Source organism: Amphibalanus amphitrite, unplaced genomic scaffold (genome assembly GCF_019059575.1).
Source record: "Amphibalanus amphitrite isolate SeventyFive unplaced genomic scaffold, NRLGWU_Aamphi_draft 001120F_arrow, whole genome shotgun sequence".
NCBI lineage: Eukaryota > Metazoa > Arthropoda > Thecostraca > Balanomorpha > Balanidae > Amphibalanus > Amphibalanus amphitrite.
In genome coordinates this window covers 138,610-165,362 of record NW_024882614.1, presented here as the reverse complement: position 1 = coordinate 165,362, position 26,753 = coordinate 138,610, and the positions used below count along the sequence as shown (strand labels likewise).

General features: G+C 59.8%; 1 protein-coding gene across 2 annotated transcripts; it reads right to left on the bottom strand.

The window, feature by feature from the left end:
• On the bottom strand, positions 1-25,401 carry LOC122370299 (repulsive guidance molecule B-like). 2 transcript variants are annotated; one of them, XM_043345768.1, is made up of 4 exons: positions 25,054-25,401; positions 19,201-19,322; positions 3,290-3,798; positions 1-1,200 (listed from the first exon to the last, which is right to left on the bottom strand). In XM_043345768.1, exons 2-4 carry the CDS (start codon positions 19,289-19,291, stop codon positions 529-531), a joined length of 1,272 nt encoding a protein of 423 aa, XP_043201703.1. In that variant the 5' UTR covers positions 19,292-19,322; positions 25,054-25,401; the 3' UTR covers positions 1-528. The 2 variants fall into 2 exon arrangements, with proteins under 2 accessions (XP_043201703.1, XP_043201704.1); XM_043345769.1 differs by having other exon boundaries at positions 25,123-25,401.
• Positions 25,402-26,753: the final 1,352 nt, after the last annotated feature.

Here is a 26,753-nt window from a genome sequence, read left to right as displayed (position 1 = left end):
TAGAATGTGATGTTATATTTGTATCATCTTACAGTAGTTGGCTCACACCAACGAAACAACGGGCGGCCCGTCCCACGACACAGCAGGGAGCGAGCCGAGACCGGCGACCCGGCCGAGGTCAGGTCACGGCCAGCCGCACAACCCACATGAGATAAGCCCAGATGATCACAACCAGTTGGGGCGCGGCGCGGCGGACACAGCCGAATATCGGCTCCATCGCCGCCGCGCGGCGCAGATAAGGTTTGTGTGTATGTGCGTGTGTGTGCACATTCATTGTAGCGACGTGCACATACAGCTCTCTGAATCTCTCCCTCTCTCAAAGCAACTTATTGACTAGACAACACACTCGGGGTGAGGTAAACGAAGTCCACTGATAAAACGGTGAGCCAACGCAGCTCTGACTCAAAACACGCTCAACGCAACAACGTCCGGTGGCGGCCGCTCCGACCGGCCATCACACAGCACTGGACGGGATCCCGCTCCGACCGGCCCCACACAGCACTGGACGGCTCACACCTCCGTCGGCCGTCACCGGCGCAGCAGCACCCACAGGGCGGCGGCGGCTGCCAGCAGGGGCGCGGCGGCCGCCGGCCGGCCCGGCGCGCCGCCGACCGGCGACCCCAGCCGAGTCCGGTTGGGCAGCTGGCGCAGCGCCTGCGGCAGCAGCCGCTCCAGGTCGCGCTGCGCCTCGCGCGCCGCCTCCATGAAGGCTGTCTTGCCCGTGGAGAGGGCGTCGAACACGCACGCGTCCAGGTAGGGTCCGATGACGCGGTTTTGTCGACACATGTCGGTGACCAGCTCGGCGGTGAGCACCACCGGCCGGCCGGCGTGCACGGCGTCCACGCGGCCCACTGAGCTCAGCACGCGCCGGTAGTCGACGCGCTCGCGCTGCAGGCAGCCGCGGCTGCAGAGCTGCAGGCCGCGGCGCGCCTCGGGCTGTTCGGCCAGCTCGCGCGGCAGCCGGGCAGAGAAGGACAGGTGGCCGGCCACCCGGCGGATCTCCAGCGTGGCGTTGATGTGGCGCACCGTGATGGCCACGTGCAGACCCGGCACCAGCGTGGTGACGGCCGCGCTGTGCTGCGAGCGCGCGCCAGACGACACCGCGCCGTCGACGAAGGCGCGCGGCAGCGACTCGTTGGCGCGTGCCTCGTACGTCAGCTGGCCCGTGCACGGCTCGTTGTGTTTGACGATCACCGTCAGCTGGAACAGAGAGAGGGTGAGGGTCACTGTCAGCCGGAACAGAGAGAGAGAGAGGGTGAGAGGATCACTGTCAGCCGGAACAGAGAGAGGGAGAGGGTCACTGTCAGCCGGAACAGAGAGAGGGAGAGGGTCACTGTCAGCCGGAACAGAAGAGGGAGAGGGTCACTGTCAGACAGATCACCTCAGAGTGATCACCGACACGGGTCACAGTCAGCTGGAACAGAGCGAGCAAAGGTCACTGTCAACTGGAACAGAGAGAGAAAGAGGGTCACTGTAGCTGGAACAGAGAGAGAAAGATGGTTACTGTCGGACGGGTCACCTCAGAAAGATCACCGACATGTCACTGCCAGCTGGAACAGAGAGGACGAGGGTCAGTGAGGTCACTGTCAGACAGCGCTCAGAGAGCGGCCAGAGAACGGTCACGGTCAGAGGGAGGACCTAGACAGTTGAGACCAGACGGAGCGCGGTCCCAGACGGAGCGCGGTCCCAGACAGCGCCGGGCCGGCTGACGACCACCGAGCCACGTCGCGGAGTAACACAGAAGGCGCCGAGCCCCATTGGATGCCACCGGCGCGACGGACGGCTGCACGGCCCGAATGTCGAGCATGGCACGGCAGCGGAGAACGGCCAGACATGACAGGAGCCGCGCCAGAAACGCCGCCGGCCGGCCGGAGCAGCGCCGCCGGGTCACACCACGGCCATACCGGAGTTCCCAGCCAGAGAAGGGCTGCCGGTATTACCGAGCTCTGTCAGCCGGCGATGGATGTAAAGGGTCGGTCCAGCGTCTGCAAGGGACCGTTCCGACCCGACTGCCGTACCGAGCGGCAGACCACGGCAAACAGCGCCAGACTCGGGACCATTCCCGAGACCCGGGACCATCAGTGAGACCCAGACCCGCCTGTGAGAGATCTGGGACCGTCTGCGAGGCCCGCGACCGACCAGGGTCCGTCTGTGGACCGCAAGGACCATCTGTCCGAGCCGGGACCGTCTGTGAGGGGTCCGCGAACATCACTGATCCCTGGGACCAGTTGTGAGCTGCCTCGGGACAGACCCAAGACCGCCTGTGGGTCCAGAGACTATCCATGGACCGCCTGTGGGCCCAGGGACCTACTGTGGGTTCGGGGATCGTGTGTGGGTCCGGCGGGACCGTCCGCACCCGGCGCTCGAAGGCCGGGCGAGCGGCGAACCTGCATTCAGCCTGGATTGGCCACGGACATTGCGGGAAGAGGCCGCTTTCGAATGACGCGGGCTAAATGGCAGTGGGAGCGAACGCGATAAAATAGAAACACCAGGGCTGATAGGAGCGGAGTGTCCGGGCGGAGGGGTCGGCCAGCGCGGCTGGGGAGGTGACGGTGGTGCTAGCTGCCGGCTCGGTCCTCCCCTCCCGAGGGAGCGCCCCACTATCACTGCACGGTGCACGCCGCAGCTCTGCCGTGCATGGCTGCCGATGGCGGGCCGGGCCCATGCCGTCAGCGGCCGGCCGGCACAGACAGCGTGACGCCGTCACGGGGGCGCTACAGACCGTGACGGCGTCCGCGCGTCACGGCCGGCCCGCCCGCCCGCTCAATGTCGCCGGCCGGGGCGGCAACGCGAGCACGGCAGACCGCGCGACCGGCGCCGCCAGGCCCGCGGCGATCACAATCAACACGGGTGATGAACACGGTCGGTCGGCTCAGACCGACATTCTAGAAGCAGCACTTTCTGCACCTTCGTTAGACACGATAATCAATGAATAAGAAGTAAAAATATGTAGGCGTCATTCGCTCTTCGACAATTTCATTTAGAAAGCTCACATATAAAACAGTCAGCGCTATAGAGGCAAAATTTGGAGCTCGAAATAAAAAGCATGACGAATGCTTCGGTTCTAATCAGGCCAGCTCGACTGAGGTCCGTTTCTCACTAACTGGCTGTACTCGACACAAAAGGCCGGGGCCATCCGCGGCCGAATGGCTCCGGTCTGCGCCGTGCCGAGGTGTCAGGGCAGACAGGAACACGACACCCACAAAAACCTGGCCGGGCCGACCCTCCCTCCGGTCTCTCGGCCGCCACAAAAAGGCCGACGGCGGCCGCGCGGCGAGTACTGACTGACCTTAGTGGGCGCCGTGGCGCACTCGTCGCTGCCCACGCGGCTGTTGGTGACCTGGGCGGCCAGGTAGGCGTTGTCCAGCAGCGGCCAGGCGCCCAGCAGCCGGCACGTCTGGAACTCGCCGCCGAACGTGCGCACGTGCGGGTCGCCGAACAGGCTGCACACCACCGGCTCGGCGGCGGCGGCGCCGCGGTACGAGCACACAGAGGCGTCCAGCGGCGCCGGTACCGTCGGCGGCGGCGGCGGCGGCGGCGCGCGCGTCACTGGCGGCGCCGCCGCCGCCTCGGCCAGGATGCGACGGCAGTCGTACTTGCGGAACGTGCGCTCCACGATGCCCATGTTGGTGTGAAAGTAGAGGTGGCCGCGGCAGGCGCGCTTGGTCTTGCGCATGCAGTCGCTGAAGGCGCCGAGCAGGCGGCACGTGTTTGGCTCGGGCCGCTCCACCAGCTGCAGACGCTCCCGGCTGCGCTCGTACTCCCGGCTACAGTGCTCCGAGCGGCACTCGCCAGCCGCTGCAACAGAGAGAGCCGGCCGTCAGAGTGGGACATGGGCCAGATACAGAGACACGCACATACTCGTACATGACGTGTACGGCTGTCTGCAGAGACAGCCGGCCGTCAGAGCGGGACACAGACAGATACACGGGCAGACAACGGAGAGATCAGAGATGGAGAGACGTCGGAGAGACACGGGGTGGCACCAGATATATATCCAGGTCTATATGTATATCAGAGACACATGAAGAAGGGACTAAATAAGGAGAGAAGGGACAGACAGGCGGGGGATGGCGACTGAGCGCAGTGCGTCTCCCCGGTCACGCACGGTCCCAGTGACATTCACACACGGTCCGCGCGACCGATGCTGGCCTCGGTGCCCGGCCGGCGCGCTGCGACCAACAACAGGCGCTGGACCCTCGCGGAAACTCGCCCCTCAGCCAACAGACGCCAGTCGGCAAACAGGCTACCAGCCGGCTCAGCCAGCCGCTTTGTACCCGATCCCTCCACACACGGACAGACGGACGGGCGGGCACACAAACACACCGGGCCGCTGAGCCAGCGCGGCGCAGCTGAGTGGACACAGTGCGTCCCATGACCGTGGGCAGGGGTCGACGGGGGCACCGCCTCCCCACTGCCACAGCCGCCGAGCTCAGCTCAGCCGTCACCGCAGCACAGCACGGCACGGCGGCGCCCGGCCGGCCGGCCGGCCCAGACCAGTCGGCTATTCCTGGTGTGGGTCACACGCGGACACGGCCGCGGGCGGCGGGCGGCGGGCGGGCCGTGACGCGGCACCGGCGCACACTGGTCGGAAACGCTCCAGCGAGAGGCCAGCGGCATTTCCGCAAAAGTTTTTTGCTTGTTATTCCACAACTAGTGAAGCAAACTTCATAAAACTTTGCATACCTTCTCTGTCATATGTAAGCTATCATTTGGATGTCAAGCACTAAATATATGACGTGAATCTGTTAAGTTATGACGTCATAATTGAGTATAATACAGGATCTAGCACCACTTTAAGTCAACAAGGGAAATTGGGAGCTGCTATCCGGGCACCGGGAATGGTTTCATGCACTCCTTGCAAGGTCCAGTGCTTGACTTTAGCATTGTTGACTTTGCGTGACGTCATTTATGACGTCACTAAGGCCATGTAAGTTTTTCGTCAATAACTCCTGATCAGATGGAGCTAGAGAGTCGGGAAAGCCACCATTGGACTCAGGAAGACCTGCCGAATCGAATGATATGCGATATGACCTCCTTCAACCATTTTCGTGACCTGAGGGGCTCCGACCTGACCTTGACCCGAGGTTAACACCTTAACCCTCGCCGGCACAGGGGGGTTGATGCAACCCCCCTAAGGTTTTTCGCGAATAACTCGCGTAAAAAGCGGCCAATCGCGACGAAACTTTCAGTACCCTCGCATTCATCAATTTTACACCTACCCTGAAAATTTCATGACCCTGACCCCAATGACCTTTGACCTGTGATCTTTTTTCCGTGACCATGTTTGGCCGAAATCGCGATTCGGCGTATGTCGGCTCGCATGCCGCGCGTTTGCAAGCTTTTCGTGGTTTCAAACGTTCAAACATGTGATTTGATGTTGCTTCCATACATTAGGATGGGTGTCAAGGTCACCTGAAGGTCAGGTCAGGTCATTGACCTTTGGTGACCTCGGGTGACCTCGGTTCACTTTTTCGAGTTTTACATGTTTCTAGGCTAGTTTTTGGAGCTGAATTCTAATTTAGCAACCATTTGAACATTTACGAAGTAGTTTTGGCGCCTTCGTAACATGTTACGAAGCTGTCAGAGGCGGTTGACACGTATTACGAATACCCGTCACAACCCCTACCGGTTGATCTGACCTGACCTGACCCGACCTGGTCTAAATGCTTAAAGACATCATCTCTGATCAAAACTAATACGATATTCGTGATCAGCACCCCGGAAAACCACATAGCAGCCACAATTTACGACTTTCTAACAGGTCCCGATTTTCCCGGTTTTCGGGTCATTGACCTGACCTGGAAGGTCACCCGATGACCTAGGACCTTAAAATTGGGTATCATCGGCTTCCTCTGGTGACGGGCAACACGCTCGTTTTTTCCGCGAGGCTCTAGCTCGATCAGGGGCCAAACGCGAGGGGGGTCGTACCCCCCCCCCCTTGTGCCGTCGAAGGACGCAAAATGGCCTGTGCCGGCGAGGGTTAAGTTGACTTCACCCGAACACCAAGTATAGCATTCAATGCGCCTGAGCTAGACAAACACGATTATGCCAAAATCGCGGCAGTGCGACCATTTTTGGCAAAGTAATTAACCTAAAACCGAGCCCGTGCCTTGTGGCACTTACCTGACCTAAGAGGTCACTGGCTGACCTAAGACCTTAAAATCGGGTAGTACCTAATTTTTGCGTCTTATAACGGCACACAAGCTTGTTTTTTCCGCGAGGCTCTAGCTCAATTAGAGGCGAAACGGCGAGGGAGTTGTACCAACCCTCCCCGGTCAATGTAGAAAACCAATCGGTCCGGCCAGGGTTAAATACCGGAATTGTGATCTAATGTAAAAAGACGGCCCAAGGTAACCCGACGTCAGTGACAGGTGTCCTATATTTGCAGCGTCTTATATTCACGAAGGTTTCAATTTCCACGTTCTTCAGCCGAGTGATGGTTGTCAATAGCAAGGGTCTCTAAATGCAAGCCGTAATCGCCACGCAATATGTGGAAGGCTTTTGATGTCAATACATACATAAATGCATACATAAAACGCGCTTTTCACAAAATTCATAAACTCAAGCGCATCTGTTTTTAATGACCAGTCAACTACGCATGGATGCGTGCAGGCCACACAGGTCAGCGTAAGCCGGGCGCGGCGGCCGAGCCGAAACTGGGGCGGGGCGGGCGGTAGTTGGGTAGGAAGAGCGGCTCCTGCAAATTTTGCGCAAATATGCGCAGTTAGCTTTTATGTTGCCCTGGTGTGAATTTAAATCCTACTTCATCTCACAAAAAATCAGAGTGGAACTAGATGGGACTACCTGTTGTTTCCTTACCTAAACTTTGCAGTTATATTCCAGAATCACTGTAGGAGAGCCTTCATAAAAAAGCTATAGTACATCTTAGTTAGGGAAAAAGTATCCCAAAAATTTTGCACTGACCAGTCGGCAACTTCATAACGAACATTTTGATGCATAATATGTGGGATTTCAATTTGGTGTCTATCAGCAATAAGACTCTGAATATCCGGCTCAAGAAACCTCTTGCTCCGCGTCAGTTTCCGAGTTCTGGGATACCCCATCTTCGGGGGCTGATTACAGCTATTTTTGGTCACCCGGATTAGTTTTTTTGGCCTAAGTATAATAATTTGATCAATTTCAAATCGATCTATATAAAAAATAATCCGAAACTCCGGAATCGCCCGTGGCCTCTCGTGAGGGCGTTTCCGACCAGTGTGCGGCGGCCAGGACGGCTGCCAGGCGTCCCAGACAGTCTGCCGGCCACCTGACCAGCACAACCGACACAGTCTGCCAGCCGGCCACCCGCCGACATAGTCGGCCGGTCGGCCACCCGCCGACACAGTCTGCCAGCCGACCACCCGCCGACACAGTCTGCCAGCCGGCCACCCGCCGACACAGTCTGCCAGCCGGCCACCCGCCGACACAGCCGGCCGGCCGGAGCAAACGCCAGGTCCCTCCCAAACGAACGCCAGGTCGGCAGGTCCACCGAACATATAGCCACTATTGCAACTTCATCACCAAACGAGCTTATCTCAACGATTAGCTCCGGGAGGACGGCCGACAGATGTGCGTTCGGGGGCCAGAGAGTCGATCAGGTCATGGTCAATCAGCAGATCGTCGATCAGCAGTCGGCGCGGGCCGTAACTGCTGCAACCTTGAATTTGGGCGTCAGCCGCGGTACAGCTCCCGTAGTTCTGGGCCCGGTCGTCGCGGTCCACCCCCCCGTACCCAAGATTTGGGCGGCGCAGTTGCGGCTCTAAGTACCACTGGATTCAGCCAGCGCCTCTCTGTCGACCGTTAAACGCGCCCTAACGACCGTCGCTTTACGATTTTCTTCCACGGTCTTTTAGCCGGTGGACGGGCAGCTGGTAAATTGTACCAGAGGAACCCGGCTGTAACCTTTCATTGGCGCAAAACACGGCGGAGAGATGGTGAGGCGATAGTGGGGGCGCAGGTAGCGTCACATCTCAATACAGCACGCCCGGCCGGCGCCACACAATGCCTTTGTGAACAGTGACCAGCAATGCGTGCCATTGTGAGGCACGAAACGGATCAGATTCCTACAAATAGGGCGCAGTTGGGCTCTGTGGCTTCCAGGGAACACGATGTTTTCAAACGTTTGACACAACAACATCGGAGCCAGTTTCGTATAATTTCCCTCATTACCGCACCATAAGGCTAACAGACGTGTGATGCGACAAAAATTGTGTTCCAACAAACGCTGTAACACGACACGCACGCTCATATCGGCACACTCGATCGCCATTGTTGGCAGTGCACCCGATGGTACTCGGTTACCGAGCGCGAGCTGTCACTGCGACCGACACCCACCGTCCGGCGGTCACTGCGACACCCACCGTCCGGCGGTCACTGCGACCGACATCTATTGTCCGGCGGTCACTGCGACCGGTACCCATTGTCCGTCCGGCGGCCCCAATCACTGCGAGAGACACCCCGTCCCGACGGCACGGCCCATCCACATATCACCGCGGAACGGCGGCCCACGGTAGCCGGTGACCTGTCCGGTCCGTGGGTGTGACCTCAGGTCACCGCTCACCAGTGACCCCGCCTCCCGCTGCCTCCTCCGCAGTCCGGCGCCGCCAGATCCGCGTCATTGGTATCATGTCAATTAGGACGACCGGAGCGGCAGCGACGCGAGGCCGGCGCGCTCGGCCCGGCCGGCCGACGGACCAGTTTTTGTCGCCGACGACGCGGGCCGCACACAGAGTCGCGCTGCCGGCAACGGGCCGCCGCGGCCGCCGGGTCACCTGGCTCGGCCGGCCGGCCAGATACGGGGCACGGCCAAACATGGAGCGGCCGGCCCACTGCGGGGCAGCTCTCCGGACCGCGGCCGGCCTGCACCGCTCACAGTTTCCCCGCCGCGCGGCCCGAGCGGCTCTGCCCAGCCCGGCGGGCGGCTCTGACCGGGCCGGGGCGCGCCGTGCACCCACTGATACCTGCCGTCACAGCTGCCACCGACCGCAGCTCAGGCCACATCCAGGTGGCTCGGCCGCACCTGGTGGCGGCCCGAGCGGTCCCACCGCAGTCCAGTCGGTCCCACCGCAGTCCAGTCGGTCCCACCGCGGTCTGCGGCTCAGCGGCTCAGCTCAGACCGAGGATCACCGTCCCAACAAACAGCGGCGGCCGGCAGGTATTCGGATCCAGTCACAGGTGCAGACCAGGCTGTATGATGGCCGTAATCGTGCCCCCGAGCCAGGGTGACCGGTCCCGCGGAGACACCTGGGTCCGTCCATCTGAGCCTCGTCTCCTCCGTCTCGGTCACGCTCCTGAACAGATCTTTCTATCCAAGCCACGCCCCTTGGTAGATCTGTCCGTCGAAGCCACGCCCCTCTGTAGATCTGTCTATCTGAGCCACGCCCCTCTGTAGATCTATCTATCTGAGCCACACCGCTCTGTAAATCTGTCTGTCGGAGCCACGCCCTTCTGAAGTCTGTCCGTCGGAGCCACGCCCCTCAGTAGCATTATCCATCGGAGCCACGCCCCTTAGTAAATCTGTCCATTGGAGCTACGTCCCTCTGAAGATCTGCCTGTCGCAGCCACGCCTCTCTATAGATCTATCTATCTGAGCCACGCCTCTCTATAGATCTATCTATCTGAGCCACGCCCCTCTGCAGATATGTCCGTCGGAGCCACGCCCCCCGGTAGGTACTCTGTCCGTATGAGTCACGCCCCTCTGTAGATATGTCCGTCGGAGCCCCCCCCCCCCCCGGTAGGTACTCTGTCCGTATGAGCCACGCCCCTCTACAGGTCTGTCCGTCGCAGCCACGCCCCTTGATCTGTCGTTTGAAGGTATCTGCTAGCCGGCACCGCTCTCGCTCACTGCTACCCTTCTCCGACTCTCAGCCTCTCGCTCCCCCTCTCTCTCCGTCGGTGGGTCGGGAGCAGCTGGGGTGGGGCGGGGAGGGGGAGGGGTGTCCCGCTGCAGACAGCGGGACGGCGGGATCGGGTCGATATACAGTACACACCCGCCCCGCCCCGCCCCAGTGCCGGCCGGCTGGCTCCCACACACCAGCTGGGTCGATCAGGATCGCAGCAGATTAGGCACGGTTGGCGGCGCCGCCTAATTCCACGTGCACATTCTGTTTAGATTTGGAGGGAGCGAGCGGAGATGTGACGCGGGCTGTTAACTTAATGGGACATATACAGGGAGCAGCACGATGACTTTTAGAATCTTACTTGCACAAGGGCAGCTGATTAATGCGACCCTAGTGTCGTTAATGAGCTATACCCAAATAACACCGTGGGCATCCGTCTTACCGCGATTATTATGATGAATTGGTTGGTGCGCAAGTTTGTGTTTGCAGCTTCCCGTTTATTTAATGTTTGGGTTTGCAGCTCCATAATACCTCATTTGTCATCAGGTGGTTGTATGGCTACGGCGTGCTGGCCCATGTCAGACTCGGAGCGACGTCAGCTCAGCGGACGGGGGTGGGAGCTCTCCGCACCGGGCGAGCCAGGAGCTCTCCGCACCGGGCGAGCCGGGAGCTCTCCGCACCGGACAGAGCTGGGAGCTCTCCGCACCGGGCGAGCCGGGAGCTCTCCGCACCGGGCGGGGGTGGGAGCTCTCCGCACCGGACGGAGCCGGGAGGTGACTGCTGCTCTCCCATTAGTGCCGCTCCTCAGTCCGCCCGGACGCCGTGTTGTACTGGCGGCGGGGCCCGCCCGGTCGCTCAGTGGCAGCGGGTCCGCCCGGTCGCTCAGCGGCTGTAGCTGGCAGCGGGGCCCACCCGGCCGCCCAGTGGCAGCGGAGTCCACCCGGCCGCTCAGCGGCAGCGGGGTCCGCCCGCCCGCTCAGCGGCTGTAGCTGGCAGCGGGTCCGCCCGGCCGCTCAGTGGCAGCGGGTCCGCCCGGTCGCTCAGCGGCTGTAGCTGGCAGCGGGGCCCGCCCGGCCGCTCAGTGGCAGCGGGTCCGCCCGGTCGCTCAGCGGCTGTAGCTGGCAGCGGGGCCGCCCGGTCGCTCAGTGGCAGCGGAGCCCGCTCGCCCGCCCAGCGCCTCCATTATGACTGCCAGCAGCGGCGGCGGCCCGCGGCGCAGGCCTGGCTGCAGCCGGCGCCTCCAGTCGGCCGGCGTTCGTGGAACGGCGCCGGTAAAACTTACTATCCAAGTATGCGGCGGGCCGGCGCCGCTGCACCTGCGGTCAGCCCGCAGCCGGGCCGCTGGACGGCGGCGCATTTTTGGCGGCGCCGCGTCCTCGCAGCGCCCGAGTCCGTCATGCGAACGGCGCGCCGGCGACAAAAATGGCGCGGCCGAGCCGCCGCGCCGGCCGGCCGGTCCGGTGGCCGGCCAGTCGCCACTGGCCGCGGCCCGCCCGGCGACCGGCGCTCCATCGGCCCGCCCGGCGCAATCGACTCTCGTTGCAGCCTGCTCCCAGTTTGCCGGCGAGACAGCGAGTCGACCTCGGGCCACGGCCGGCATCAATCAGGGCGCTGGTTTGGCGGTCGGCGCCGTGTATGGCGGCTGCTGATGACCGCAGTGGGCGCTATGATGGCGGCCGCGGGCGGGGCGGGGTGCGCGCCCGGCCGGCCGGCCCGCCGCGCGGCCACGGCCGTGGGACCGGACCGGCTCGGCCGCACACCTGGCCGCCGCAGCGGGAAGGCGGTGCTCAGCGCTCACTGGGATTTAACGGGGTGGAACTGCCAGGAAACCGAGCCGCCGCTGCCCAGCGAAATGTGATACTTCAGTGATGGAAGGCAATTAGCAATTGACAATGGGAGGAAACGGGCCGCTAGGGTAATTTGTACCTCATCGCGTTTGACTTCCACCTTTGTATGTTTCATTTGTAGGGAACAAGGCGCGGGCAGCGGAAACACAGCCGTTACAGATCAACGTCCACTTCACACGCCTATCAAAGCCCACGCCGCCCCAGCGCACACGGCCCCGGCAAACAGCTGAGCTCAGCACACGGCCCGGGCAAACAGCTGAGCTCAGCACAGGGCCCCGGCAAACAGCAGAGCTCAGCACATGGCCCGGGCAAACAGCAGAGCTCAGCACACGGTCCGGGCAAACAGCTGAGCTCAGCTCACGGTCCGGGCAAACAGCTGAGCTCAGCTCACGGCCCGGCCGCCGGCTACACAGATGAGTTCGGCACACATATGAGCTCAGCACATGGCCCGGGCAAACAGTCTCACAACTGAGCCCAGTACAGCAGAACAGTTCGCTAATCTCAGAATAATAGAACTAAGAACAGAGTACGCTAAGCTCAGAATAATAGAGAAGTGAGACTGCTGAACTAGGACCAGTGAGCCTGCTGAGCACCAGAGCAGTGGCTCCGCTGAGCTCCCAAGCAGAAGCTCTGCTGAGCTGAGCTCAGCAGAGTCGCGGGTCGCCGAGGAGGGAGTCTCTGTGCGTCCCGTCGGACCGCCGAGGCGAGCCGTCAGTCGACCGAGGCCGACAGGCGGCAGGCGACACAGCGGTGTTGCAGCGCACAGAGCCGGAGCCGGACTCAGCCGGACCCGGAGCCGGACTCGGGACTGCCGAGGGAATGATGTGGTCAGGTGTGTGGGTCACACGCGCTTGGCACAAGGACCGACAGCTTATGTGCGGCTGCCGACCAGAGACCCTCCTCCCTGACTGACGCTGGACCGAGATAGACAGACTCCATAGAAAGGCTCGATAGACACTAGATAGGCTCGATAGAAAGACTTGATCGAAAGGCTCGATAGACTGGCTCGAAAAACAGGCTCAGTACAGGTTCGTTTGCCACATCGGTGTTTAGACAGTGGCTGCTGCTTAGCGATTACTGTTGAAAAACTGACAGCTCGCATTCACTGGCGATCCAGAAAGGCGGTCTTGGACGCTGAGGTGGGCATACCTCAAAAAAGTATCTAAAAATTCCTTCGATTCCTTACACACTGTTGTGCAGTTTAAAACAAACTTTTCCTCATAAAAGTTGATAATTCCTCATAAAAGTTGATAAGTTTTCGTTATATTCTCGAAATACCGCAATTTTTCGTCGATTTCGGGCGCTGCGGGGGAGGATTTGCCCAGAATGCTCCCCCGGCCCCTGGATCCTCCGGTGCTGACAGTGACATTCTTTGCCACCAGATGGCAATAGCTGTAAAACGCCTGAAGTTATACTGCGCCGCAAAGCATCCCATGCCATGGATGCGGCTGACGCGAGAACCGATAAAGGAGCCCAAACGGACATCATTGATCATCTGCATAGTTATTAGGAGACAGAATGGTAATTAGAAACGAAATCGAATAAATCGATGGTCAAAGTCTCGTGCGAAGGCTGCTTCAGCAAAACGTCACCCAAACTTCTGAATTCGTCACAAATTGCTAAAAAAAGGCGGCCATATGTACCTAAATATACCTACCTATGTACCGATACCTAATATGCCTACTAGGTAAGTATGAACCTTCTGTCACAGACTTCTGGCACGTATACCAGACTTCTTTACACGTCAGCGCCCGCGCGACTGTGCAAGGGTCGGCTCGCGCCTCGCGAACAAATAGCGACCTACTTCCTCTCTTAAAAACCTACGGACCATTTGAATAAAATAATACCTAAATGACAAAATTCCAGTCATTGGTCCACAGCACATATCTACTCTACAAAAGAAAGAAAGCGCCAGTCACTTTCAGAGCTTTGACCTAGGCCAGTCGCTACCCATGATCCATACAATATTACCACGATAGGGGTAATGACGGGGAGGCGATGTAACAATTAATGACATCAATACATAATAATTTCATCAGTGCCGGTTTACCTATGCCATTGCACCTTTGTGATTTAGTCAATAAATAACAGCCTCTAGGGAGAGGCAGCAGTCTCTCGCTGCAGTCCCGGTGGATCAGACCGGCAGCAGGCTCTCGCTGCAGCCCATGGTCGCCTGTGCCGACAGAAGTCTCTCGCTGCAGCCCTGGTGGAGTAGGCCGACAACAGTCTGGCGGTGTACATATGCCGTGATGTTCCCACGGCCGGCACAAAGCCCGCTCTGTCAGCCGCCGCGCCGCGCGGTGGCACAGGTGGATCGAGCGGTCCTCCTGGCCCTACCCACAGCCGGCGTCCGGCGCGCGCGGCCCGACCCGCAAACCACCGGCCCTCGGCGACCAATCGATGTAACAGGCCCCATAATGAGCGGCTTCGACCGCCGCGCCAATCATCCTATTTCCAGGCGGCCGGCGCGGGCCAGCGCCGCCGCACTGCCGTCACGTGACCGGCACCGCCGTCACGTGACCGGCACCGCCGTCACGTGACCGGCACCGACCAATGGCCGCCGCCGGCCGGCCGGCCGGCCCGTAAAGATCGGCCCGCTCGCTCCACCGCCGGGTCGCCCGAAACGCTCCGGGCGGGGGTTTGACTACAAACGGGCCCAAGTTGGCCCCGTCTGCTGCGCCGTCTTCCATTGAGCGGCCGCGCCCGATGGCGCAGCCGCAGCTGACCTGGCGCTGGCCGTGTCGGAGCTGTCGGAGCTGACCTGGCGCTGGCCGTGTCGGATCTGGTTGGCAGCGGGTCGGAGCGGCGGCCGGTGTCAGTGGGGAGCGCCGCGTCCGGACCACCGCGGGCCTCGGCCGGCCAACGGTCCGCTTGGCGCGCCTCCCAGACACCTGTCGAAGGTGGCACTGACGCCGGCGCCCCCCCCCCCCCCAGCTGAGGGGGAGCGCGGACCCAGGGCTGCGTCTGGCGGTGATCAGCCGGGTCGGCCGCCGCCGCCGCCCCCGCCCGAGCCTCACCTTCCTGCTCCTCTCAAGGACGCCGGGCGGGTGGCAGCCCGCAGCGGGCTCTCACGCACACTGGGCGGGCGGGCTACGGCGGGCGGCGGGCGGCGGCGCACCGTCACCGGGCGGAGACGGCCGGACCTGCAGCCGGCCCACGCCCGCCGCCCGCCGCTGCAGCTGAGCACAATCAGAGATGCGGGCGGCCGCGAGCGCACCTCTGGCCACTCAGCCGGCGGGCGGAACCCGGAAGAGGCCGCTCTTACCGACAGCCGCGCCCGCTGGACAGGCGCACACTGGACAGCGGCGCCCGCTGGACAGCCGCGCCCCAGCAGACAGCCGAGGCGGCACCAGCCGCACTGCAGCTCACTGCCTTCAATCGCGGCGATCGTCAATCGTCATGCATCTCAGTTTTATGAGGGCAGGTCCGTGTTCGGTTAAACAGGAGCTACATCTCATGTCAGGGATATCAGGAGGCTCGGGCTGCCTCCGCTGCACACACGGCAGCGAAGGAGCGGCGACGGGTGGGTTTGGCCTACCGGGCAGATAGTCATGGCGCGTCGTCCCAGAGGTCAGGCCACGCGTACCGCAGCTCGGCGTCTCGTCCGCCACGGACACACCCATTTAAGTGACGGCGGACGTCGGAGGGGCGCTAGCGTGGTGTGACCTGAGCAGCGGCGACCTGACGTGACCTGCCCTGAGCAGCGGCGACCTGACGCGACCTGACCTGAGCGGACGCGTGAGGTGCGCTGGCGTGGTGTGAACAGAGCAGCAGCTGCAACTCGGAGGGCACCGGCGATGTGCCTATCCCGTCCCTGCCCCGCCGGGGGCGGTTCCTGGCTCCCAGCACGGCCGGGGCCCGGCGCGGTCGATCGCGCGGCTCTGGCGTGTGATCGAGCCGGCCGTTGATGGCCGTGAATCAGCGGGCGTCGATAGCGAATCGAACGGTCAGCTTGTTACGGACAGTGGCTTGATGCTCGGGGCACTCGGGAGCGGTTTGTTATACAACACGGAAATGGGAGCTCGGCGGCAGAGGGCAGTGTAAATTGAATAGCGTGCTTCGATCGCCTGATTCCGTGCAAGGATCGGCCCCGGGTCCGAGTTTCCCAGGCGGTTGCCATTCGGAGCGTACTGCAGCACAACTAGAACAGTCGATGGGCAGTCGGCCACCACCGGAGAGCTGCTTCAGCTCGAGAGCTGTCAGCAATCGGGCCTTTGTGCGCCGTGCTGATAGGCGCGCCGGGTATCGGAGCACTCGCCCACCTGTGACTAAGGCGCGGCCTGCACAGGTGGCTGCCGAGTGCCGACGGACGGTCGTGATTCAGGGCTCGGCACGGACCGCGCTGATTCACAATGTCAGCGGTCCGGTCGGCCGGCGGCCGTCAGCGGTCGGGTCAGCGCCGTGAGGCCCGCCCTTCAGTTGGCCCGCTGCTGCTGGTCCGGGGCGCGCCGCTATGGTCCGGGACGCCTAGCTCTCCGGCTGCTGGTCCGAGGTGCCCGCTTAGCTCTCCGGCTGCTGGTCCGGGGGGCCCGCTCAGCTCTCCGGCCTCTGGTCCGGGGCGCCCGCTCAGCTCTCTGCTCGGTGTCGGCTGCTGGTCCGGGGCGCCCGCTCAGCTGTCCAGCGCTGCTGGTCCGGGACGCCCGCTCAGCTCTCCGCTTGGTGTCGGCCACTACTCCGGGGCGCCCGCTCAGCTCTCCGCTCGGTGTCGGCCCGGGGCGCCCGCGCAGCTCTCCGGCCGCTACTCCGGGGCTCCCGCTCAGCTCTCCGCTCGGTGTCGGCTGCTGGTCCGGGGTGCCCGCTCAGCTCTCTGCTCGGTGTCGGCTGCTACTCCGGGGCGCCCGCTCAGCTCTCTGCTCGGTGTCGGCTGCTGGTCCGAGGCGCCCGCTCAGTTGTCCAGCGCTGCTGCTCCGGGGCGCCCGCTCAGCTCTCCGGCCTCTGCTCCGGGGTGTCCGCTCAGCTCTCTGCTCGGTGTCGGCTGCTGCTCCGGGGCGCCCGCTCAGCTGTCCAGCGCTGCTGGTCCGAGGTGCCCCTGCCCGCTCAGCTCTCTGCTCGGTGTCGGCGGTGAAAGCTGATCCGCCGCCGCCGACACAATGGACTGGCGCGGACAGGGCGCGGCGCCGGCACAGCCGCGCAGTCCACCGAACGTGACCGGACGCACGCGGCCGGTCGGCCGGCAACAGCGGCACAGGCCAGTGCATACCGGATCATACAGCCGGTACAGGGGCGGGTCGTACCGAATCGAACTGCCGATACAGGGGCGGGTCGTACAGCCGATACAGGGGCGGGTCATGCAGCCGATACAGGGGCGGGTCATACAGCCGATACAGGGGCGGGTCATGCAGCCGATACAGGGGCGGGTCATGCAGCCGATACAGGGGCGGGTCATACAGCCGATACAGGGGCGGATCATGCAGCCGATACAGGGGCGGGTCATGCAGCCGATACAGGGGCGGGTCATACAGCCGATACAGGGGCGGGTCATGCAGCCGATACAGGGGCGGATCGTACCGGATCGACAGCCGATACAGGGGCGGTTCGTACCGAATCATACTGCCGATACAGGGGCGGGTCATACCGGGCCGACAGCCGATATAGGGGCGGGTCATACCAGGCCCAACCATATCGGGCTCCAGCCTCCATCATACCAACTTATCATCCAAGTCTTCTTTCGGGCTGACGGGACAGCCCATGGCCATTGCCGTTTAGGTAGGTAGGTATTTATTCTGTGTCGATGCAGGTTTTAACCAGTACCGTGATGATGACAGTAATTTATCATCATTACAATATTTTTGCTCCGTTAGATTATAATTGGTGACTTGGCTTGAGCTATTATGAAGCAATAATTCTTCATAACTGTTAACTACCTAAAACAAAAAACTCAAACCGTAAAAGGATGGACTGCTGAAAGCCGCAAGTATGACGTAGAGCTAGTCAATGGCATAAGAATCCAAGCGCTTGAGTCAACAGGAATTTCTCTTGTGGGCCTCCTTCTTTTTTGTGGACGAGGAGGAATGACGTATTCGCATATGCTTATAAAGCACGATACCTAAACCGCATGCATGAAGCACACCATGCAACTCGTCACGTCCTCATCTGAACCCGGCAGCGGCACGCCATCAGGTGGCACGGAGCAGCCAGCGACTGACCCAGAGAGCCCTCAGCAGCGACCTCAGGACCAGGGACCCTCTGAGCAACGACCACCGGCTCAGGGAGCCCCTCAGCAACGACTCAGGGAGCCCCTCAGCAACGACTCAGGGAGCCTCTCAGCAGCCATCACCGACTCGGGGAGTCCCTCAGCAGACTGTCGACTCCGAAAGCCCCTCAGCACCAGCCGTCCAGACTCTGACGGCTCCCCAGCACTGACTGTTCAGTGTCCTGTGCTTCCTCAGCTCAGCACTGACGGCGCTGGCCGCTGGCCGCTGACCGCTGGGCGCTGGCCATGCGGTTCTGGCCGCTGACTGCTGGCCGTACGGTGCTGACCGCTGATCGCTGGCGCTGGCCGCGCGGTGCTGACCGCTGGCCACTGACGGCGCTGGCCGCTGACCGCTGGCGCTGGCCACTGACCGCTGGCCGCTGGCCGCTGGCCGCTGGCCGCTGACCGCTGACCGCTGGCGCTGGCCGTGCGGTTCTGGCCGCTGGCCGCACGGGCCGCGGGCCCGGCGCCGGCTCTCCGTTAGGATCATCCGATTAGGGTGCACCGAGTCGGCGGCGGCCGCCATTGATGCACCACCAGGTGGTGAGCCGGATTTGGGCCAGGTGAGGACATGCCACTTATGCCGCCCACGGCTGGGCCCGACCGTCAGCGGCCGGCAGTGGCCGCCGCGCCGCCGGTGACGACGGGCATACCTCCACTCCACACTGTCCGTGCAGCCGCAGGGCGGTCAGGGGCAGAGTCAGAGCGTGGTTCGGGGCAGTTATAGGGCGGCCTGCAGCAGTTACAGGACGGTCCGTGGAACACCACCGCGAGCCCTTCGACGGAGTTCAGCTATATCACATTATTACAGCTAAGACGGTAGCTGCGAGCCACTGACTGACGCTGCCGTATTGGGCTCTTGGGCGGATATTTGGTTTTGAGAGGTGCGGTGCGGCGCGCACTGCCCCGCGTTCTGCCCCGGCTGGGATCACTGTGATTCGATCGAGGGCCGGTATAAGGGTGACGATAATGATGGCGTTCAGCTGCCGCGGGGCCGGCTGACTGGCCACCGGGTTACGTTCAAAGGCCGAATGGGACGGCACATCAGTGGGGAGCAGAGCCTCAGAGCTGCTGTCCGCTCCGGAGCTCCACCACTGCGCAGGGACACAGGTGCCCGAGCGGGGTTTGGATTGTCCATCCCCGGCGTTAGACTGGTCCGTGCGGTCCAGCACATGATACAATGACGCGCAACTGTACGCGGTCAGATAACGCGGATGATATGTTTCTCAATGGGACAGACAACCTCTGTCAGGCTCTCAGGAGGCGCCGTGAGCTGTGAGCTATACGCGCCGGGTGAGCGTTGTGAGATGGAGCTCACCTGCAGACAGTCCGGTGAGTAGCAGTGAGAGCAGCAGCAGCAGCAGCGGTGCGGCCCGTATGCCCGGGTCGAACGGACTCAGAAACTGCATGGCAGAGAGCCGTCCGCGTGCGCCAGCTCGCCTGCAGGCGGACACAGACGGTCAGACGGGCAGAAAGACACGGCTAGACGGCCAGATAGAGAGGCGGTCAGACAGTCAGGCGGACACAGGCGGGCAGACGATCGGACGGACAGGTTAGACAGACAGACGGACAGAGAGAGACGGTCACACGGTCAGACGGTCTCAGACAGACAGACAGACAGACAGACAGAGACGGTCACACAGTCAGACGGCCAGATGAACAGACGGTCAGACAGATGCGGACGAAGGGTCAGGCGGTCAGATGGTCAGGCGAAAACAGACGGACAGGAAGTCAGCGACGGTTATACACACAGACGGTCAGACGATTAGACGGTCAGACGGTCAGACGGTTAGACGGCCAGACGGTCAAACGTACAGACGGCCAGGTCACATATACAGACGGTCAGACAGACGGACAGAAGGTCAGACGTCGGAGGGTAAAACGGACGTAAGACGACAGAGACGATCAAACGCGTCAACAGAGACAAACAGCGACGGGCAGATGGATAGACGTTACTACGGACAGACGGATCCGCTTATCGTGGGTCTGGCTGAGCGGAGCGGGTCACCTAAAAATGTCATCAGTCCGCACTACACAACAAAGGAACGATACAGAGAAGTAACGCGCCAAAATAGGATGTCGAAAACCCAATTTAGGAAAACTGTATTGAGTCAAAGAGAATACAGGACAGAATTGCAACTATCAAATCGTCATTCCCTCCCCGACTTTGAGCGCATGTTAGCAGCCAACATTACCATGCATTGTCGATGGATATATGGTGGCTGAATGGAACAAATGGCTACAAAATGGCCACTAAACATCACTCAGCTATTTAAAGCGAGTGTCCGGATACTGGTTACCATACCCAGCGCAGTAAAATCCAGTTCATAACTTGTTAGCATAAACTGCGGAGCGAGTACGCCGAGTGCGATTTGAATACGCCGCTGCAGGCATGCCCGGTATGCTGGATGTGAATCGGCTCGGTCCGCCCGACCATACATGACGGATGTTCTGTTCGGGCACCTTGTCCGGCCCGTCAGCTGGTCTAAATCAGATTTACGGAGCACTGAGCCCGGCGCGCCCCATAACGGGTGGCCGTGTGTCCCCGGGCTGACGGTCCTGTGTGGCAGGCAGCAGCACGACAAAACGATATGGCAGCGCCCTGTGACAGTGCGATATGGCAGCGCCCTGTAACACTGTGACTGTGCCATATGGCAGCGTCCTGTGACAGCGCAATATGACAGCGTCCTGTGACTGCCATATGTGACGCCCTGTGACGCCTGGGCCGGACTGGAATGTGACAGACTGGACTGGAATGTGACACGGACCATACTGAAATATAAAAAAATATCGGACTGGAATGAGACTCAGACCGGACTGGAATTTGGTAGAGACCGGAATGGACTGTGACGCAGACCGGACTGGAATTTGGTAGAGATCGGAATGGACTGTGACGCAGACCGGACTGGAATGTGATGCGAATCTGACTGGAATCTGACTGGCTGTGTCATATTTCAATCTGACACAGCCCAGATTGAAATATGACACAGAGCGGACTGGAATGTGACAGACTGGACCCGCGGTGCTGTAACCAATACCGTGCAGCGATAGAGAACGTAGGCCCGATGACTGGGCACAGTCCAATGTCGGTCCACCCGACCGCAGATGGTGAGCTCCGGGGGCCCCGCTCGACCGTGCTCGACACAAAACACCTGCCGGGCAACTGGAGCTAGTCCCGGGCGAGGTATGCATGTCGGGGGAAATACGAGTGGAGTTACACACTCAAAACACGGCAGCATGGGATCCAGGCGGCTCGGGCATGGGCCTCACCTCACCGCCCTAGAATGCGTCTCAGAACGTATACTACCTATTCATGTATAGCTAAAGCGCTCATCAATATGTAAGGCCATAGTGCCCGTGTCAGGATTACGGCCAAACCATTGTACTGGATAGTGAATATTCACATGAATCTATTCCGATAGCCAGAGCCCGGTCACCGATGGAATGCATCCGGACGAAGCGCTGGCTGTGTTGGTAGGCCAGGCGCGAGCGATTTCACCGGCCCGGTTCGGACAAGAGTGGGTTCGCTAAGTAAGGAGCCCTTCCAAACTAGCGCGCTATCAGATTCGCGTCACTTTTACCCAGCGTCGATAACAAAACGAAACAGAAAACTCTGATTTAGGCCGGCTTTCGCAGTATCTTTCAGCTGACGTAAACAGAAACTCCCATGGCACGTCCCAGGAAAGTCTGGCCGAGCGTACCTGCGCCGTGGAGCCGGGACAGTGCGGTGGCGACTCGGCGCTTAATGAGGTGACTCACCGCCTAAGTGCGCGACCTCTCACTGCGCTAATTACTGCGCACAAGGCGTCTGTTTGGGAATCGGAGCGGCCGCCAGTCTGGCCTCGGCCGGTCCAGCAGCTGAATTCCCTAACAGGGCGATCGGCCGGCCTGATCAGCCTGTGCACCGCGCTGACCCCACTGACAGGGTGGCCACATTAGATCCCACCGCGTCTTACCACACCGCACGGCACACACATGTCATATAGGGCTGCTGAGCTGAGGCTATTTCTTACATCCCGCCGCGGGCCGACGGAGGCTGGGGGCGCGGGGTCGCACAGCGGCGGCCCTGTGCTATACAGTGCGCGCCGGACGCCGTCCCGCGGCCCAGCACAGCTGGCGACCGCGTGGCGCGCGGACGTTGTCGCTCGGACCTCTGTCGGACGTCGCTCGGGGCTCCGTCGGACGTCGCTCGGGCCTCTGTCGGTCCCGACGGCTCGACGCCGGCCGGCGGCCCGTCGCCGGAGCGCGGAGCTCCCCGGGCGGGGACGGAGGCCGGCAGCGGAGGAGCTACCGAACGTCCCGTGTTCTGCGTCACTGGTAATGTCCCGCAATGGCATTGTTTGAACTCGCAAGCGTCTGTAGCGGAGGCTCCGGCCGAGCCGAGTGGAGCAGGACAGTGCCGTCGGTTCGTGTCGCAAATCACTGCACCATCCGTCCGGCCGGCGGCAGGTGCACCCAAACTGACAACAGGCCGTCACGAATAGCTCCAGGTTCCCGGAAAGGCACACCGGCGCCATCCGCCTCAATGTGTTGGTTCGATGCATACATTTCGGACCTTCCCGGAATCCGCTGAATCGATGGACAGTGGTCAGTGCCGGCGGGTGCTGTACATATTCGTCAATGGAGAGGCGCGGCCAGCTGCCCGGGCACAGGACTGGAGGGACTGGACTCAGCTGCCCGGCGGGTCATCACAGGGGCCCCCACACAGGTGCACGGCGGTCAGGTCAGGGATCCGGCGGCTCAGGTCAGGGCCATTGACCCAGCTGCACGGCGGATCGGTGGCCGGCGGGCCATCACAAAAGCCCCGACCCAGCTGCCCGACGCGACGGTTTGCCGCCCTCTCCTCGGCACCGACGCGCATCAACACGAGGGCCGCAGATTAGCCCAGAAGGCGGCGCAAGAAAACAATCAACACGCGCTTCGACAACACGCCTCTCAACAACATGTCTGCTGAAAACAGCCGGGGTCCGGCAGACCGGGCGGGGGCCAGGAGACGGCGCAGCTGGGGCATTCCACGTCAAATCGAACAAAAATCGGCTGTTTTGCACCTTACCATCAGCGATTTCATTATAAATTTGTGAGCGAGTTCCTGTGTGGCCCCGGACATTACATTGATGTTTTTTTGCACATTCTGACCACAGGTCTTCTAAATATAGGGCATAAAATTTTTACAAAATGTTGCATCTTTATATTTTTGAACGACCATAACTTTGGTTGTACTTGTTTGATTTGAATGAAATAAACCTTACTGTTTAGGTAATTTCTTAAGCATTTGTTTAGAATTGCACTAACTTAAATATATGACCTTGAAATTTGCTTAACTCTGTTCTTAAGCACAAATATTGAAATAGCAAAAAACACGTCACCTTCGATTTGGCTCATTTTCATATATTTTATTGCCTTCTATATTCTTAACAACCTGTGAAAAAATTAGAGTGGGCCATTCATAAGTTTTGAAGAAAATTGCACATATGCAAACGTATGTTAGCACGCGCAGTGGAGGGGGAAGAACGAATTTCGCCCACCCCTCCTGTTTTTCGCCAATATCTCATAAGATTGATGCGAAATTAATTATGGCTACCTGTCAAGAATTGAATTGGGCATCTCATCGTGCAAGCAATAAGAAAATCGGTTCACAAATGTTCTAGTAATAGCGGTGTAAAGTGAACATCCTGTCGCCGCAGCAACGCGGCGGCTCGGCAGCCGGCGCCGACCGCTACGCGCCGCCTGAATTGTAGACTGTGCCGGGACGGAACGGAACGGTTCCGTCTTTACATCGCGCTCCCTACCGCTGATTACTTTCGATTCGCGTCAAATTTTGTGAGAAGACTAAGAAATGTACAGGCAATCTTATGGTGAAAGAATTTTGAAAATCGGTTGGTAAACAATTGAAATATGAACGTGTAAACACAAAATTGTGATTGCTGCGTTTCCCGCATCGGCCGAGCCCGCCTCAGCCGGCGACATGTTACTCTTAGCAGGCCTCTAACTGCCATATTTATTATTGGATTAACTAGAAATTCCCCATACATACTAAAAAATGTATGTTCTTTCGTAAAGTGCAGATCAAAAGACGTGAAAATATCGTAGCGTGATAATGTTTTCGTTGAATTTACTTCATGATGCATTTCCACACGGCTCAAAATTCACCGCAAAATACCGTTTGCCTGAGACACTTTTACTATGGAACGTGAATGCTTGACTACGATGACTATGCATTTCCATTCTCGCAGAGTTTGTGATATCACTAATCAGCAATCATTCATTTCAGAAAGTGTACACAAGCAAGCATGTCTTGACTCTGTCTTTCAAGGTCACGCGCGGTTGCGTGATGTTGATGCATGAAAACGGCGTTTGCCGCGAAAGTTATGAATGGCCCACTCCAATTTTTTCACAGATGGTTAGGAACATTGTGACGGACATAATATGTAAAAATTACCCAAATCGAAGGTGACGTGTTTTTTGCTATTTAAATTTTTCTGTTTTAATTCAAGGTCAAATGCATTTCAAGGTCACTTCAATTTAATTTTATAATTAAAAATCAAAGCCTTATCAATTGCCTATAAGACCCTGTTAATATCATTTTGATATCAGAAAAGGAACCAGAGTTATAGCCATTTAAAAAATTGATGTGTGGCATTTTTCGCTATATTCGATGACCTATATCTCAGCGATACGTTATCAAATTCTGAAAATATTATACGTAACTCAGTTTTGAACCATGCCCAGTCTGCCTACAAATTTTCAGAAAAATCGAAGGGGATGACGGATTTCGGTGTTTGATTTGACGTGGAATGCCCCAGCTGGCGAGCCGTCTGTCCGTCTGTTCGGCTTTCCGTCTGTCCGTCTGTCCGTCTGTTCGGCTTTCCGTCTGTTCGTCTGTCTGTCTGTCTGTCCGTCTTTTAGTCTTTCCGTCTGCCCGTCTGTTCGGCCCCGCATAGCCCGCGGGCCGGGTCAGTGGCAGCCAGATAACGCTATCGGAAACATTAACAGCCGCCAGGCTAGAAAAACACACTCGGTAAACTGAGCTCTTTGGGAGATACTATTCAATGAGCCCATTGAAATCACGCCCGAGAGAAGAAAACGGACTCGTGACGGGCGAAAGTGAGATGCCAGGCTAAGCATATCCTTTGAGGCCTGGTGATCCAGGGCCAGTGGGATGTTTATTCACCTGAGAACAGAGCGCGTGTGGCCGCGGAGCGAGCCGCGCCGGCCGCCCAGGCCCCAGTCGGCTCCTTACTGATAGTGGCGGCCAATTCCGCGAACTCCAGCCGCCGCGCGGAGGTGACTGGTGCGCGCCGGCCGGTCCGCCGTCCCAGGTGAGAACACTCTCCCGCCGAGCAGCGCTCTCACAGCGGCAGCGCACTTCACACCCGCTCACCACGCGGCGATCAGCCGCACATCACACACTCGCACAGCAGCGGCGCCTCGCCAACAGCGGCCGGGGCTTCACAAAACACTGTCGGGGAGCTGCGGGACACCCTCTCACCACCGCGCCAGTCGGTCGACCACTGCCGCCGGCGCCGGCGCCGCCGCCGCTGCCGCCCGGCGGCCGGCCCCGACCGGCCCCACGCCAGCTGCGCACCGCGGTCCGCTCGCTAGAGCCGCCGCCGCGCCGGCGAGTCTACGCCCGCTCAAGATGAAAAACAGGCTGGTGGGGCGGGCGGAGGGCCGCGCGCCGGCACCTCGCCGGTGTTCACAACAGGGGAGCGCGCACCGGGGCCAGCGCCGCGCCGAGGGGAGGGGAGCGGACCGGCGCCCATCATCTGGTTGTTTACGTGCAAGAACACGGCGCGCGGAGATTGGATCGCACCCCAGTGCCCGCGCCCGTCATTATGAGTCGGATTACTGGTTTAATAACAAAGTGGGGTTGGCACCTGGCGCCGGTGCACGGTGCTGTGCTGACCAGCGCTCGGCGCGGTACGGCGCGGCCGGCCGGCCGGACTGGCACATTTGTAGCGTTTGGCTCGGCCGATGTAAATGAGGCGAGCGTGACTGCTGGCGCGGCACATGAGGCCCGGCTATCGGCGCGGGGCGGCGTGTCAGTGTCACTGTCGGCCGGCCAGACAGCTGGGGACTGCACTGAAAAAAAAAAAAATACTCAGGCCAGGCATTACTCAGTAATAACTCATGAAGAAACTCAGTGAATACGATAGTGGTGCTCACTTATTGGCTGATCTAACTCACATCACCAGGGTGACTTCGGTATGCGTGAGTTCTGAGTGCTTAGTTTCGTGAATTCGAACTTGATTCGAACTGAGTCGGAAATGAGCGAAATGAGTTTTGCTTGGGCAAATCCAGGGGGGTCGAAGTCTAGTTCATACTAGACTGGCAACCCCACGGCTGACGTCACGATCCCCAGCGTGACGTCACAGCCCCAGGGCATTGACCCCTTGAAGCTTGCAATATTTGATGGTGCTTACAGACAAACTGAACAAAGCTTGTACGTAACAAAAGAGTCATGCTTCTACGCTCGATAATGTGCTAATTGTGTTTTTAGCAGATAAAGCAGACAAAAATTGTTCAAAGGCAGAAACAGCGAGGTGTGCGCCAGTCGCCACGCATCGATCTCATCGCATATGGTGCCCCAAGAGGCGCAGCATTGCACCCGTGACCCCTCTTTTTGTCCCTAAGGTCATTTCAGGTCAAGAATGGTCTCCAGCAGTTTTTTGTTTTACCGTAACCTTTGACAGAGATATGATTCTTGATTAAACAGCAACAAAAATACATTAGATGTGTTCAGCCCAAAGGTACAGATCGACTGATATGCATTACGGCATTTTCCGGTCAGGACATGACCTGGAAATGAGGTAAAATTGTCGAAATGACTTTTTGTGGTCAATTCAAAGTTTATTTGACGCGTATTGACGA

Coding starts and splice junctions, on each gene's coding strand:
- LOC122370299 (XM_043345768.1), bottom strand. CDS start 19,291: ATGCAGTTTCTGAGTCCGTTCGACCCGGGCATACGGGCCGCACCGCTG. Junction 3,799..19,200: donor ACTCACCGGACTGTCTGCAG/GTGAGCTCCATC, acceptor TCTCTGTTGCAG/CGGCTGGCGAGTGCCGCTCG. Junction 1,201..3,289: donor GCGCCACGGCGCCCACTAAG/GTCAGTCAGTAC, acceptor TCTCTGTTCCAG/CTGACGGTGATCGTCAAACA.